The sequence below is a fragment of the Leuciscus leuciscus genome (genome assembly GCF_965113295.1).
Source record: "Leuciscus leuciscus genome assembly, chromosome: 18".
Lineage (NCBI taxonomy): Eukaryota > Metazoa > Chordata > Actinopteri > Cypriniformes > Leuciscidae > Leuciscus > Leuciscus leuciscus.
This window is the reverse complement of record NC_138742.1, coordinates 4,221,661-4,236,597: the sequence shown is the minus strand read 5'-3', so window position 1 is coordinate 4,236,597 and position 14,937 is coordinate 4,221,661. Positions and strand designations below refer to the sequence as shown.

General features: G+C 40.2%; 1 protein-coding gene and 1 long non-coding RNA gene across 4 annotated transcripts in view; one reads left to right on the top strand and one right to left on the bottom strand.

Annotated features, from left to right (window-relative positions):
• LOC309480905 (E3 ubiquitin-protein ligase TRIM39-like) overlaps positions 1-7,622 on the bottom strand; it is a 48,480-nt gene extending 40,858 nt beyond the window's left edge. Inside the window, exons 1-2 of one of the 3 annotated variants that reach the window (XM_082145627.1) lie at positions 7,213-7,622; positions 5,074-5,474 (exon numbers count right to left, since the gene is read on the bottom strand). In XM_082145627.1, the coding sequence (XP_082001753.1) occupies positions 5,074-5,472 (399 nt within the window). In that variant the 5' untranslated portion in view covers positions 5,473-5,474; positions 7,213-7,622. Of the gene's footprint in view, positions 1-4,917; positions 5,475-7,212 lie in introns of all 3 variants that reach the window. The other 2 variants (XM_082145626.1, XM_082145625.1) reach the window with 2 other exon arrangements.
• The window catches only part of LOC309481040, a 34,057-nt gene extending 24,332 nt beyond the window's left edge, over positions 1-9,725 (top strand). The window contains exon 3 of the long non-coding RNA XR_014199866.1: positions 9,247-9,725. This is a non-coding gene — a long non-coding RNA (uncharacterized lncRNA). The remainder of the gene's footprint in view (positions 1-9,246) is intronic.
• Positions 9,726-14,937: the final 5,212 nt, after the last annotated feature.

The window sequence follows — 14,937 nt, the reverse complement described above, 5'->3', positions numbered from 1 at the left end:
CCTCTTCGTCTGCTTCCCTGTACTGTGCCTTGTAATATTATGTGGGCAAGTCCTGATGATCTTGTGACGTGCCCGTACCAATGAAGTAGGGGCTGTAGTGCCCTGACCTCATATCGGCTGGAGGGACCGGCTCTATCGCGTCCTTCGCCAGTAGGACTGCGATCTCCGCGTGCAAGACATGGGCATCGGCTGCTCTCACTGTAGTGGAGTGGATGGCCCGAAACTTGGGGGGACGCCGGGGGCACTGAATCGCATAGCCGAGCCTGATGGTCCGAATGAGCCAGCGAGACGGACTGGGGAGCGCTAGCCAGACACGGGGGAGTTAAGGAACCGGAGCTTGTCGGTCTCCCTCATGTCGGCCAGACACAGCCAGAGATGGCGTTCCTGGACCACCAAGGTGGACATCGCACGACCCACCGACCGCGCGGTCACCTTCGTCGCACAAAGCGCGAGGTCCGTCGCGATGCGAAGTTCCTGAAGAACTTGGGGATCGTGACCACCCTCGTGCAGGTCCTTCAGTGCCTTGGCCTGATGGACCTGCAGCAACGCCATAGCGTGCATGGCAGAGGCAGCTTCCCCACAGGCCTTGTAAGCCTTGCCGGTTAAATCCGACGAGTACTTACAGGCCCGGGAAGGAAGACACGGTTCTCCACGCCAAGTGGACTTAGGGCACAGCTGCATAGCAACGGCCCGTTCCACTGGCGGGATACGCGTGTATCCCTTAGCCGCCCCACCATCAAGGGTGGTGAGGGAGGAGGAGCCACCGGGACGGTTTCTGGCAGTGAAAGGTGCCGTCCATGTCCCCGTAAGCTCCTCATGCACTTCCGGGAAGAAAGGCACTGGGGTGGGTTGCTGAGAACCAGCACGCGCCACCCCAAGATACCAATCATCCAACCTCGAGGGTTCGGGACACGGTGGAGGATTCCACACGAGCCCGACCCCGTTGGCGGCCCGGGAAAGCATGGCCATCATCTCCGGGCCTGTCTCAGGCACCGCTGGCACACCCGAAGGAGGCAGCGGTGCCGAGTTGTCATCCGTGGAGAAGTCTGACCCACCCTCCGATGCAGCGATCGACATCTGATCTTCACAGGGAGCCCCAAAGGAGACAACCGGTACACATGGCGAGGATGGTCCAGCTTTCTCCAATGGGGGCTCAACTGGCTGCGGAGCGTGAGAGGGGTGAGGGTTCCTAGGGGGTTGGTTCCCCGAAGGAGACGCGCTCACCGTAATCCTCAGGTCACCCGTGTCACTGCCCGAAGCAACCCTCTGAGCAGGATTTTTGCAGGACCCTTTTGCAGGAACGTGAGTCTCGACCGCAGCTCCGCGATGGTCATCTTCCCACAATGGGTACATGACTCATCCACAAACGCTGCCTCAGTGTGTTTAATGCCCAGACACACGAGGCAGCGTTGGTGACCATCCCGTGAACCCAGGTAACAACCGCATCCAGAAACATACAGATAGAAAGTCATCTTTAAAAAGATGCTCTCTATCTGTGTAAGCTCTTTTAGGGACTGCTCTCACTGGTGCTGAAACACGCAGGGGAACAGTCACTGCAAACACAGACAGGAATGTGCACCTGTCTGTGCGCTGTCTCTCTCTCTCTTGCTGGCAGGTCTTACCAGCTGTAAGAACAGCTTTTTAGCGCTCTAACGGCGCACCTTACCAGCCGTTATAACAGCTTTTTTTTTTTTTGCTCAGTATGTGAAACAAAACAAAAAAAGACAGAGAAAAAAGAAGAGAGAAAGAAAAGAAGACTGCTTGCGCTGCCGTGCTGTAACGCCCGCACCGGGAAGGAGAGATCCGAAAAGGCTCGTCTTGAAGTCACTCTGGTAGAACGCATCGAAGTGCTTGGCTCCGAAGCAAAAAGCTGAAGTGCAATCGCACCAGCTGCTCGTTAAATACCCGCGCTGCGAGGCTGCGCAGCTGATGCAAATGATTGCACGCCAATGTGTATTGGCTTGTTTTAGTTTCACTCGAAGTAGATTGGCCTCTCTAGCGAGATTCCTATTCGTCGTTCACCACGACGTACGTCGTAGTGACCGGACGATAGGGAACCAGGGTTATTATAGTTTTGCATTTTTCATTAGTTTTTATTTTTATTTTTATTTCGTTTTGACTTTTTGTTTTCAAATTCAGTTTTAATTCGTTTTTAAAGTGGGTTTGCTAGTTTAGTTTAGTTTTTAGTTTTTGAAAATGCTTAGTTTTAGTTTAGTTTTTATTAGTTTTAGTGTTAGTTTTAGTCTTTTTTTGTAATTTGGGTTATTTGTCAGGGGTAAGATTCAAAAAGGTCAGAAAAAGTATTGTGTAATAATAACTCAACAAAAACATCATACAATTTTAGAAAAAAATTCACACCCCATTGAAATTCCTTTACCTCTTACAAAATCCACACGCCCTACCAAAAATCTACACATCTTCTATACAGAATTCACACCCTATACAAATACCACAGCTGTACAATTTTCACACCCTATACTAAATTTACCCTATACAGTTAATAGCCTACTCATCTGGATTGAAGCAGCAAACATTCAGTGTAAAAGTAAAAAAATGACATAACATTATTTAATATTTGAATCACAGTTTATAGTGTTTTGACATCGACAACCACAACCAAAAAGTGCATTTTACCTCAAACTTGCGACTAGTTAACTTTCTAAAGAAGGCGCAATCGCTTCTCGGGTCAACATTAACACACTGACAAAATTATATTCAGAATTTAAAATATTTTTATACCACTTTTTAATGTGTGATTGTGTAAAGGTGTTCACGAGATAGAGATACCAACCTTTCGCGAACTTGCTTTCAACGTCGAACGAACACTCGTTCTCATGGAGATGCTGTGCACGGAGGGGAGGGGCTGTGTGTGTGTGTGTGCGCGCGCGCATGTGAGAGACGCATGAGTGACAGAGAGACAGAGGGAGAGCAGGGAAAGGAAATGCAGCTGAACGAATCCGCTGCGAAAGACGAAAACTAAGGACATTTACTCTATAATTTTATTTTATTTTAGTTAGTTTTGCCAAACACACATTACAGTTTTAGTTAGTTATCGTTTTTTTGTAATGCCTCGTTTTTATTTTTATTTCAGTTAACGACAATGTTTTTTCCCACCTAGTTTTCGTTTTTTCGTTCGTTTTCGTTAACGATTATAACCTTGGTGGTAACAGAACAAGTCGATTTGCATTGCAAGCCACTCCCCGCTTCTGGGTAAAACTCTGACATTAAGTTTTCTGCTGAGGGGCTGAGACGGGGTCCCGGCCGTTTCAGCGGAGGTACAGGCATGGGCGTCGGAACCATTGTATATGGGTGGGACAAGACCCACCCACTTTTTAAGACCAGTGATATTATACCCACTCACTTTTACCATCTCTAATTCAGCGCATTTGTCTGTTCGCTTTTCAGAGCGCCGTCAGTCAAATCCATTCCACTTGAGGAATTCCCTAATAAATTAAACTCCATTTCCGCTGAATCGCTACATTATATTTCTCAACGAGCCGCAGCTGACGAAAGTAACCGCCCGTTCCCTTCCAGTCAAATATTGCGTTGCAAAAATCAATAACAGCTTTAAGTTGTCATTGCTGGCAAATGACCGTGGTATTAGCGGGATAATCCACGGAGAGCTGTGCATTAAATGCACAACGTGGAGGCAAAGAACCGCCCGACGTGAAGTGGAGTTTAGTTTACTTGTTTAATTAAAAGGCACCAGAATACATGAAATGGTATTTACTCCAGTAACATTTTTCTGGGGGAGGACCCACCCACTTTTTTTTTTCTTCCGACGCCCATGGGTACAGGCGTTGTGTACAGGCGACTAGGTAACATCAATCAGTCACGTTCGGCGTTCCCAGTCATCCAGCCGCTGGACATGGTTGGAGGATTCCACTCGACATCCGGTCCTCTGCTGGAGCCCCGAATGAGATGCTGGGTCCCCCACGGGACCGCAGGGATTCACCCGGCAGGAGAGTCACACCAACAAAGGAACAACTCACTCACTGAACGATGATTGAAGAGCAGAGTGAAACAACATCTGCTCTGCTCCGAAGCAAAAGCTTAATGTGTGAGTTTGCACGCTGCCTTATATAACTGAAAGTGGGAAGTGGTTTGCGATGCAAAACTCTTTCGCCCATGTGTATTGGCTTGTTCTGTTACCACTCGATGGTGATTGGGCTCTCAGGCGAGATCCCTATACGCCAGTTCAGTCTGATGTAACGTTGAACGTGACTGACTGATAGAGAACTGAATTTCATGGGGTGTTTGTAACCAACTCTAAGGAAAGAGTAAATAAGGTAATCACTTCTGAGCTTTATTTTATTAGTTTCCTCTGTTAATATTATGAGTCCTTTATTTCCGCCTCCAAAGTGGAACGTTCATTTCGCATCTAAAAAGGTGAGACGCGCCCGCGGAAGTAAGGGGCAAAATCTCATGTCGCTCTGAAATCGTATAAAGTTCTTTTAAAAAAGGGGGATAATTAAGCACCTAGCTGGAACAGGAACAAGGTATTGTGTTTGATTTGTTTAATGTTTATGTGCAGTAATACGTAGGTTAATCTATTCAACTGTGAAGAAGTGTTTAAATGTGTTGTTATCACTTGTGTCATGTGAAGTTATGCTAATATAAGCTATTTAGCATTGTTAATACTGACAGAGGTAATGTCACAGAAAGGTTTTTATAAATGGCTATTTGTACAGTTAATGTGACCTTCGGGTAATGTTTAGGTTTGTAAGAGCTAATTTTATGTTATTTATCTGTCCTGTAGATCTTACAGTGTTTCATGAAGAAAAGGTGTAAGAAAAGAAAGGTAGATTTGTGTTTCAAAAGGAAAAAGGCTGACAGCTGAACATAAATAAAGGCTTCTTGAAACAGCTTCACCATTGTCTGGCTGGGGTTTAAAGTGCTTTGTTTGTAACTCTTTACCTTCTTCTCTCGACTCTCCTCCTCTATAGGAACAGTGTTGTGAGTCCTGTGTTCTCCTTCAGTGCAGGACAGACAAACACACGTCTGGTCATCTCTGCAGAACAGCTCCAGAGGTCTCTCGTGTTTCTGGCATATATAATCCTCCAGATTTTCCACAGCGTTGATCAGTGTGTGTTTCTTTAGACGTGGGATACTGAGATGAGGCTCCAGATGAGTCTCACAGTAAGAGCTTTGACATATCAGGCAGGTCTTCACTGCTTTCTGCTTTCTTTCACCACAGAAGTCACAGAACAACTCAGATTCTCCTGGATTGAGCTTCTCCTTAAAGTGTTGCACAACCTCTCTGAGTGTTGTATTAATCTTGAGCTTAGGTCTTCTGCTGAATTTTTCTTTACAGAGTGGACAGAAGCAGGTCCGTGATTTCGGCCAGCACTCGCTCAGGCAGGTTCTGCAGAAGTTGTGTCCACATGGAGTGGTGACTGGATCAGTGAACACTTCCAGACAGATGGAGCACTGGAGCTCCTCATTAAGTGCTGGACCACTGGAGGACGCCATGACTGAAAAGATAAGTAATGACGACAATATATCATCTGCATTGCTGAAGAGAGCAACTTTCATAATACAAGTAATGTTCACTGAGTAATTTAATTTGTGTTCTAAAATTTATGTTGCATGGTTAAAAATGATTAGAACTAAAATCTGTTATAACAACTTAAACTTTGAATCACTGTCAAGCAGTCAAAGCAGCCTTACGTGCCATAAACTGGTGTATATGAGACAGCAGTTTCTGACTGGAAGTTCCTCCACCTCTAACTCTAACCTCACTGAGCCTATAAGCTCCGCCTCTAACTGCCAGTCTGAGACCATGTGCTGTAGTTAGATCTATTAGGCTGCAGAAGAAGAATCTAAATATAGAAACTAAATGTGTCACTGGGAGCCACAGTACAGCAAATGTAACTGGTTTTTACAACACACTTCAGATCTGTCTGTTATTGGCTGAAGCACTTCAGCTCTGTCTGTCATTGGCTGAAGCGCATCAGATCTGTCTGTTATTGGCTGAAGTGCTTCAGCTCTGTCTGTCATTGGCTGAAGTGCTTCAGCTCTGTCTGTTATTGGCTGAAGCGCTTCAGATCTGTCTGTCATTGGCTGAAGCGCTTCAGCTCTGTCTGTCATTGGCTGAAGCGCTTCAGATCTGTCTGTTATTGGCTGAAGTGCTTCAGATCTGTCTGTTATTGGCTGAAGCGCTTCAGATCTGTCTGTTATTGGCTGAAGCGCTTCAGATCAGTCTGTTATTGGCTGAAACGCTTCAGATCTGTCTGTTATTGGCTGAAGCTAAGCGCTCCATCGTAGTAGTTTGAAAAGTGTCTGTCAAATGTCAGCTTGCCCTGTTGCTCCGTCCGCACCTTTGTCAAAGTACTTTGTATTTTTGGTGAAAAATAAATGTAGCGAAGTTGAATACTTTATTTTTATTCAACTCAAGAAAAAGTAAATGTACCACAATTTAATTATACTCAAGAAAGTAAAAAAAAATATAAAAAAATAATAATTGTACTCAAGTGTAATAAAAGTATTTGTAATTAGTTACTTTCCACCTCTGAAATCTACTGACTGTATTTAGAGCTTATTATTCTGCACTAATATATGAGAAATTAATATGTGATAACGTCCAAACACATTGTTAGCAAATACATCCTTGAAAAGTACCCCTTAACGCACAACGTTGCCCTGAGGCAACAAAAGGAAAAACTACATTTCTGAACATGCAAAATAAAATAAAAACTTCATATAACCTTCTCTAGACCTTCATTCACACACACATTTTTTTTTTTATGTACAGTTCATGTCATTTTAAATAAGATTACTAAAGCAAATAATCTTACTTTCTTCTCACATCATGTGCTCCTGTGACTATGTGTCAGAAAAGGAAATCCTGCTTTCAAATTCTGCTCGACTCCCACACCTTATTACACTGCTCTTTGATTATTTTTTGTCCATTCTAATTGGTTGCAATATTTTATAGAAACATACAGTATTGAACATAGGGCTTAAGAAAACTTTCAACGCTGTGCTGTAGCGGGTTAATAGACGTGACTTTTACTAGAAAAGTCATCATTCTGATTTTTCATTTGTTCATTCTGCCGCCAATTCAAGTACTTCCTGTTTCTAAAGTCACTTAAGTGTGACATGACCACAAATAAACAAACTTTGATTTACAGCCACAAAAAAAGACATACAGTACTTTTACCAACAATCTGATGAATCTACTGAACTAGCTCTTACATTTCCATCACTTACCTGTGAGTGAATATCAGATCTGGTCGTTGATTTCAGAGTTTCTGAAATGAAATGCTGTTTGCTGAAGCCTCCTGTTCATATGTTTAGCTTCACTTTCTCTTAAGTCTTTACACACTTGCAGCGATGCTATATAGTCCAGTCATTTTAAGCCAAAATGGGGCTCCACCTAGGACAAATTGCAACAGAAGCAAACTCAACTGATTTTGTATCCTCAATATGTCCTGAGTAAGGAAAAAAAAGCCCAGAAGAATCCCATTAGGGGAAAGTTTCGAAAAATACCCAAACATACTGTCAGGGTGTGGTGCGGGCTGAAGAAGGCTAAGAGGCAAATGGCTCCAATACAAACTTTTACTTATAATACATTTACAAACAGGTACAGACAGGCAGGGTACCGGCAGGATACACACGGATACGGATACTTTCTCTTTCTCTCTCTCTCTCTCTCTCTCTCTCTCTCTCTCTCTCTCTCTCTCTCTCTCTCTCTCTCTCTCTCTGTCGGAGTGGATGCTGGGAGTGGGTGCGTGTGTGAGAGACACGTGTAGGAGAGCGGTTGCGTTTTTTTCAAGCTGTTTTTTTGTTGTTGTTGTTTTGATTTTTCCTTCTTTATTATTACTATTTTGTTTTTCTTTCTCTTATGAGGTGGTTTTTCTTTTTCTTTCACATCTCCGAGCACGTTTCTAGGTTTTAGGGTAGTTTTAAGGTTATATCGCGTGGTGTGTGTGACGTCTACCCCTGCGGGGGGAGCGTCGCCTCTCACCCTTCGGAATGGTTTCAGGTGTGCGTCGGAGGTGAATACCTCTATTGAGGATGTTCTCCTTGCTGTGGGAGCTAAGGTTGGCAATGAAAATATTAGTTCTGCCTCTAGAATGAATAAGGCGGTCGTCGTCTTTTTGAAAAATGAAAGTCAAGTATAAAACTTGATTGAAAGCGGAATATGGATTAATGAAACGTTTTAGCCTATTACACTGTTGTCGGCACCGGCAACGAAAATTGTAATCTCTAACGTGCCCCCATTCGTCGGTAATGAAAGTATTATTAAAGAGCTGACTAGATTTGGAAAAATTGCCGGCGCTATTAAAGAGATTCCGCTAGGTTGTAAAAACGCCGCACTGAAACACGTGCTATCTTTCAGGAGACACGTTTACATGTTCTTGAGTTCTCCCACTAAAACGCTTGATGTATCTTTTCGGATATCTCACGGTGAGAGTTCGTATATGGTGTACGCTAGTACGGAGATATTGGTCATAAACGTTTCACCTGCCTGCATAAAGCGTGTAATACTGAAGAAGAAGGCCCAACTGAAACATCTGAAAGGCTGCAGATTGTGAAGGAAAGTAGGCCTACACCGCAACAACCTGAAAAGGCAGATACGAATACCGAGGTAAGGCCAAATGTTTCTGAAAATATTGTCACTGATGTTGAGGTTCCAAGTTGTAGTAGGCCTAGTGATGTTGGTAAGAGTGATGTTTGTGGTGGCTTAGTACAGGATAATGAGACGTGTGATGGGCAAAGTGAAGAAATGGATGATATGTCAGAAGCAACTTTAGAGAGTTGTAGAGATGATGGTTCATGTGCGGACTTTGATGTGGCAAATAGTGGAAGTGATTTGTATACAGTGGAGCAGATTAATGCTTTTTTGGATGAGACAAATTGCAAAAGTGTTGATATCGGTAAATTCTTTCCAGATTTAGACAAATTTGTGCTATCTGTTATGAATGTAAGACAGGAATGTAGCCTAGAAGTGTTATCCCAGCAGAAAAGGTTTCGATTAAAAAAATACATAACAACAATTAGGCACGGAGTAAAATCAGGCAGGGCGAAACGCTGCGCTGTGAAAGGTAAACTGTAATAAGTGCACGATGGGTATCAGTAGTGAATACCAGACACCACCTGTCAAAAATGATTGATTGACAGGTGCCCCGTCCTTCCGGTGACAGGTGCCCGCCCCTTTTGGCATAGGATCAAAGGGGTCATCAGAGAACAAAGAAGATCAAAGGAGATCAAAGGGGATTGACAGTTAGTTTTGACAGTTAGTATTGACCAAGCGGCACCATTCTAATCTGAAAAATGAAGCCTACCCGGAAGTGCGAAAAACTGCAATACATCGAAAATCCGCTAGGGGCAGGTCCCAAAAGGGAGCAAATGTCCATACACCCCCATGTTAAAATGTCCGTTTTCACAGCATAAATTCATGTTTTTACAGGTTGGTCCCATGGACTTTTATTGTATTTTTCGATAGGTTCCGAGTGCCTGACAACTGTGAGGGGGGTGAATTTTTTTCTAACTCGTTAGTTTAGATCGTATTTAGATATAAAATGTATGACAAATAAGGGCGCGATTGACAGCTTGATTGGCAGCTGACAACGAGCATAGGCTGCGCCGAGTGGAATTCCTGAAATTTGACGTCTCGGCCATGATCTGACACAACACATCATACCTGTAAGTTATCCTTTCTGAACATTTGTATTGAAATATGGCACCGCCCATACCCCCATAAACGGCCTCAAAACCGTTCTTCAGAAAGTCTATGGGTGACGTCACAGACGCTTTGTCCATATTTTTTACAGTCTATGGTATTGACCTATTGACCCTCCTAGCCCTTGATCATGTGGTTATTGACAGCTAGTTTCGGGTTTTGATGTCTTTTGAAGTCTTTTGAAGGCTTTTGAAGCCTTTTGATATTGACAGAAAGTGTTAATCATTTTGATCATTATTTGAAGACACTGTTATAATAATACGTGATGGCTATATGACAGCTAGTTTTAATTGTTTGAAGCCATTTGAAGCCTTTTGAACATGACAGTTAGTGTTTTTGAACTTGGTAGGCTATCACATGATCCTCCTATTCCTGAGCGTATCTGGGCTGTACTGTGAAACTGATAAGGATAAACTGTGGAAGTTTATCTCACACACAAATGTTGAAAAACCATTCAGTTCTTTTAAAAGAATATAAATGAAATGTTTATAAAGATCTTACTAAAACCTCACACCAAAAGTTTAAATAAATAAAAAATGCAACGACTCTCTCAAAGCACTGTCTGTGTGGGCCGCGTGCGCGTGTCTCTCTCTGTGTGTGTGTGTGTGTGTGTGTGTGTGTGTGTGTGTGTGTGACGGGATTCCCCTCTCTGACATCTGAAACGTGCTGTTCAGACACTGTGATTAAACAATGTCATACAAAAAAACATTCTATCCTTTAAAATAATGATCGTGCCAATTAAACTAAAAAAAAAAAAAAAAGAAAAACATACTGTTCTCATGCTAATTTAACTAAGGTTGAAAAACTGTGGAAGTGTATCTCACACAAACGTTGAAAAACATTCTGTTCTTTAAAAGAATATAAATGATTATAAAATAAAGATCTTACTAAAACCTCACACAAAAAGTTTAAATAAAATGGAGTTACAAAAAAATTGCAATGAGTCTCTCAACCAGAGGGCCCAGCTCGTGTGGTTCCAAAAAAATGAACTAATCTCTATGTGCATCATGTCACAGCGTATGTAATGTTAGTCTGCTAACGCCTTTCCAGAGCCAAAGTTTTGTTCACACTAAATTTATTTCAAAGCATAATCGTAAAAGTTTAAATATGATCTTTTAAAATGAAAGATTGTTTTAGTTTGAAGTTTAAAGTTCTTAACTTACTTTCTTTCTTTAAAAAAAATCTTTAAAGTTTGAATACATTCATATATTCTATTTATCTTTTAACGGTGACCTAAAGTATAATTGTTATTAAACAATGTCTGTTCAAAAACTTTAGATGGTTGAAAAACTGTACTTAGTCGTCTTAAATCTCATTTATATGAAAAGATTCAATCAGCATTTTTTGTCCATGCGGGGTTTCAATTTTTATGGTGGGGGTCTTCCATAGCCATAATGATTTTTGTTCTGTAACTGCATATTCGATCATGTACACCTAAACACGACCATCACAGAAAACTACATTTGTACATTTTCAAAAATGAAATAAATAAATAAATAATTTAATATCATTTCTAAGCTGTATTGCACATGCGCACACACACGGTTCTAAAAAATGACTTTTGACAAACTTTACTTATGCCGCGCCAGTGGCGCCATGGACCACCAGCATCTCTGAAAAATGTGTGGTGATTTTCTAAAAGATACAACTTAATCTAAATAAGAGCAATGTAGAGTCCTCGGATTTCTTAAAACAAAACAACAACAACAACAACAACAAAAAACATTGTGACAGACTTTGACAACATGTTGTATGGACAAAAATACTGTTTGAAATATTTTTGTATAAATAAGATCTAAGACGCCTAAGCACAGTTTTTCAACCATCTAAAGTATTTGAACAGACGCTGTTTAGTAACAATTATACCTTAGGTTAAATTTAAGCAAAATCATTTACATCATACATAAGTCTTCTAAGAAGATGAATAGAAGATATGATTTTAATAAAACTTTAAAGATTTGATATTTAAACTTTTAAGGTTATGCTTTTAAATGATTTATTTCACACTGTAGTTTATCTCTGAAGGATCTGGGGCTGTTTTGTTTGACAACCTAAACTATTTGCTTTTTGGATTGTTGCATAAAGAACTACTTCACCTCTCTGGAAATGTAAGGTGTTTTTATTTATATATTTATTTAGCTTAATTTTATTAAATTATTTATTTATTTCATTTTTGAAAATGTACAAATGTAGTTTTCTGTGATGGTCGTGTTTAGGTGTAAGGGATAGAATATGCAGTTACGGTACAAAAATCATTATGGCTATGGAAAGCCATAAAAATTGAAACCCCTCATGGACAAAAAATTATGATTGAATATTTTCATATAAATGAGATATAAGACGACTAAGTGCAGTTTTTCAACCATCGAAAGTTTTTGAACAGACATTGTCTCACATTATAACAATTATACTTTAGGGTCACCGTTAAACAAAATCATTACAGTAATCTTCTAAAAGATAAATAGAAGATATGAATGTATTCAAACTTTAAAGATTTTTTTAAGAAAGAAAGTTAAGAACTTCAAACTAAAACAACCTTTCATTTTTAAAAGATCATATTTAAACTTTTACGATTATGCTTTGAAATAAATTCAGAAAGATCAGCGTGTTTAGGTGTAAGGGATAGAATATGCAGTTACGGTACAAAAATCATTATGGCTATGGAAAGCCATAAAAATTTAAACTCTGCATGGACATAAAATGCTGATTGAATCTTTTCATATAAATGAGATATAAGACGATTTTTCAACCATCTAAAGTTTTTGAACAGACATTGTTTAATAACAATTATACCTTAGGTTCAATTTAAACAAAATCATTACAGTAATCTTCTAAAAGATAAATAGAAGATATGAATGTATTCAAACTTTAAAGATTTTATTTAAACAATCTTTTATTTTTAAAAGATATCATTTAAACTTTTAAGATTATGCTTTTAAATGAATTTAGTGTCAACAAAACTTTGGCTCTGGAAAGGCGTTAGTAGACTAACATTACATACGCTGTGACATGATGCACATAGAGATTAGTTCATTTTTTAGAACTGTGTGTGTGTGCGCGTGCAATACAGCTTAGAAATGATATTAAATTATTTATTTATTTATTTCATTTTTGAAAATGTACAAATGTAGTTTTCTGTGATGGTCGTGTTTAGGTGTACATGATCGAATATGCAGTTACAGAACAAAAATCATTATGGCTATGGAAGACCCCCACCATAAAAATTTAAACCCCGCATGGACAAAAAATGCTGATTGAATCTTTTCATATTAGGTGCTCTCTTGTACACAATGCGGGGTGATGTAGTGAAGCATTTAAGTGCTGGATCAGAGTCAATGATGTGCCAATGTTTTTTAATGATGGATTCAAAATCTCTGAATTATAGGACAATACAGTTAACTCTAGACTCAAAAGTTCTGGATCTAGTGTTACTGAGGCAATCAGTTTGCGATATATTTTCAAAGCGATTACGTGCTTGGGTAATCCATTCCTGTTTGTATTGTCTCTGTTGAAAACGTTTTTCTAAATCAGCTGACTGGGCTTGGAAATCACTATCAGCACTACAGATCCGGCGGATGCGACTGAACTGAGACAAAGGCAGACTCTTCTTGAGTGGAATAGGGTGAAAAGATTGTCCATGAAGAATAGAATTTCTGTCAGTACTTTTTCGGTACAAGTTGGATCCCAGTCTATTCAAATCTCTGTAGACAAGGATGTCTAAAAAGTTCATCCTATGTTTGTCAAATTCCATTGTGAATTTTAAATGGCAACTGTTTGTGTTAATAAACTCATGGAACTGTTTTAACTGAGTCTCAGAACCGGTCCAAATGAAAAAAATATCATCTATATACCTCCTCCAGTTGGAAATTGAGGGTAGATGTGGATTGCATAGTTGATTCAGGATGATTTCCTTTTCAAGGAGTCTGCAATATAGAGATGCAAAACTTGGGGCCATTTTTGCTCCCATACTCGTACCTGACACCTGGAGGTAAAAGTCAGAGCCAGAACACAGATCAAATATTCGTAATCATGACATCAAAAGCCCAGTAGCGGTGCATTTTTCACAAGCCCTTCATAATGTTTCCTCTCTCAGATATTGTGGTATTGAACTTGTGAAACAGCCCTCCCGTGGAGGAGATGTAAACTGTCTGTTACTCAAAAGAGAAGCATTTTGGATCTATACCCTGGACACTTTAGCTCCAAAAGGGTTGAATGAAGACTTTGACCTGAGGCCGTTTTTATAATTTCTGTTAATAATTTCTGTAAATAACTCCCATAACTTTGTAAGGATTGTAAATGTTGTGTTATCGTTTTGCTGATTTGATATATGTTACATGTAACACACCTTTGTGGTTTCCCTTATGTACTGATATTTTTGCTCATCTATCATTACTGCCTACAGTGGTAGAGACATATTTTCAAAAAAAACCTTCTAGATTATGTTTCAAGCACTACAGGTCTTCGTTTAGCCACTTAATATATTAAGGTGATATTTTTTATGTATTTCTAATATATTTCTAATATATTTCTAATATATTTTCGGTATGCGTCTAATATATTTCTAATAGTTTTCTTCCTAAAGATATTTTTGTATTACAAATGTTGCTACATTTTGCCTGTTCTTTAATGTGTTTTTTAATGTGTTTTTTATTTGTTTTTTATTTGGTTTCCTGATGTAATTGCATTTTCACTTGATTGGTCATGTGAGTAATCATGGATGTATGTGATCATGTGATCATGCATGGCTGTATATATGGAGGTGTGTCTCCCCACTTGTTTTCATGTCTGATGAAGGGCTTGGGCCCGAAACGTTGCACGTGGTGAGCAACCATTAAAAATGCTAAGGAGCATTTTCTGGTGTGCGGACTCATTGTTTATCTTTGCAATCACCTGTCTGTCCAGCACCCAGTTTTATGGCTTTGGATGTGCGTGCTGTACCTTTGAACTCTATTGCAAGTTGTGTACCACCACAAACCAACTAACTCAGACTGCGTAGTTTTTAAGACTGATGTGAAGCCATCCTGGAGAGTCACAGACCCATCACATCACACATGGGTTGCTGTGAGGAGTAATGGAACCGTTGTGGCAGCCCATTGTGACTGTATGGCAGGGTAAGATAAAAGCAGATACCAGCAAAGTAGAATTTTACACTTTGTTTTAGGTTGTTTTAAGACCTGTACCAATTCATTGTCGTGCTTTCCCTATTAGGCTTGGAGAGACATGTTCTCATGTGGGGGCTGTTCTTTTTA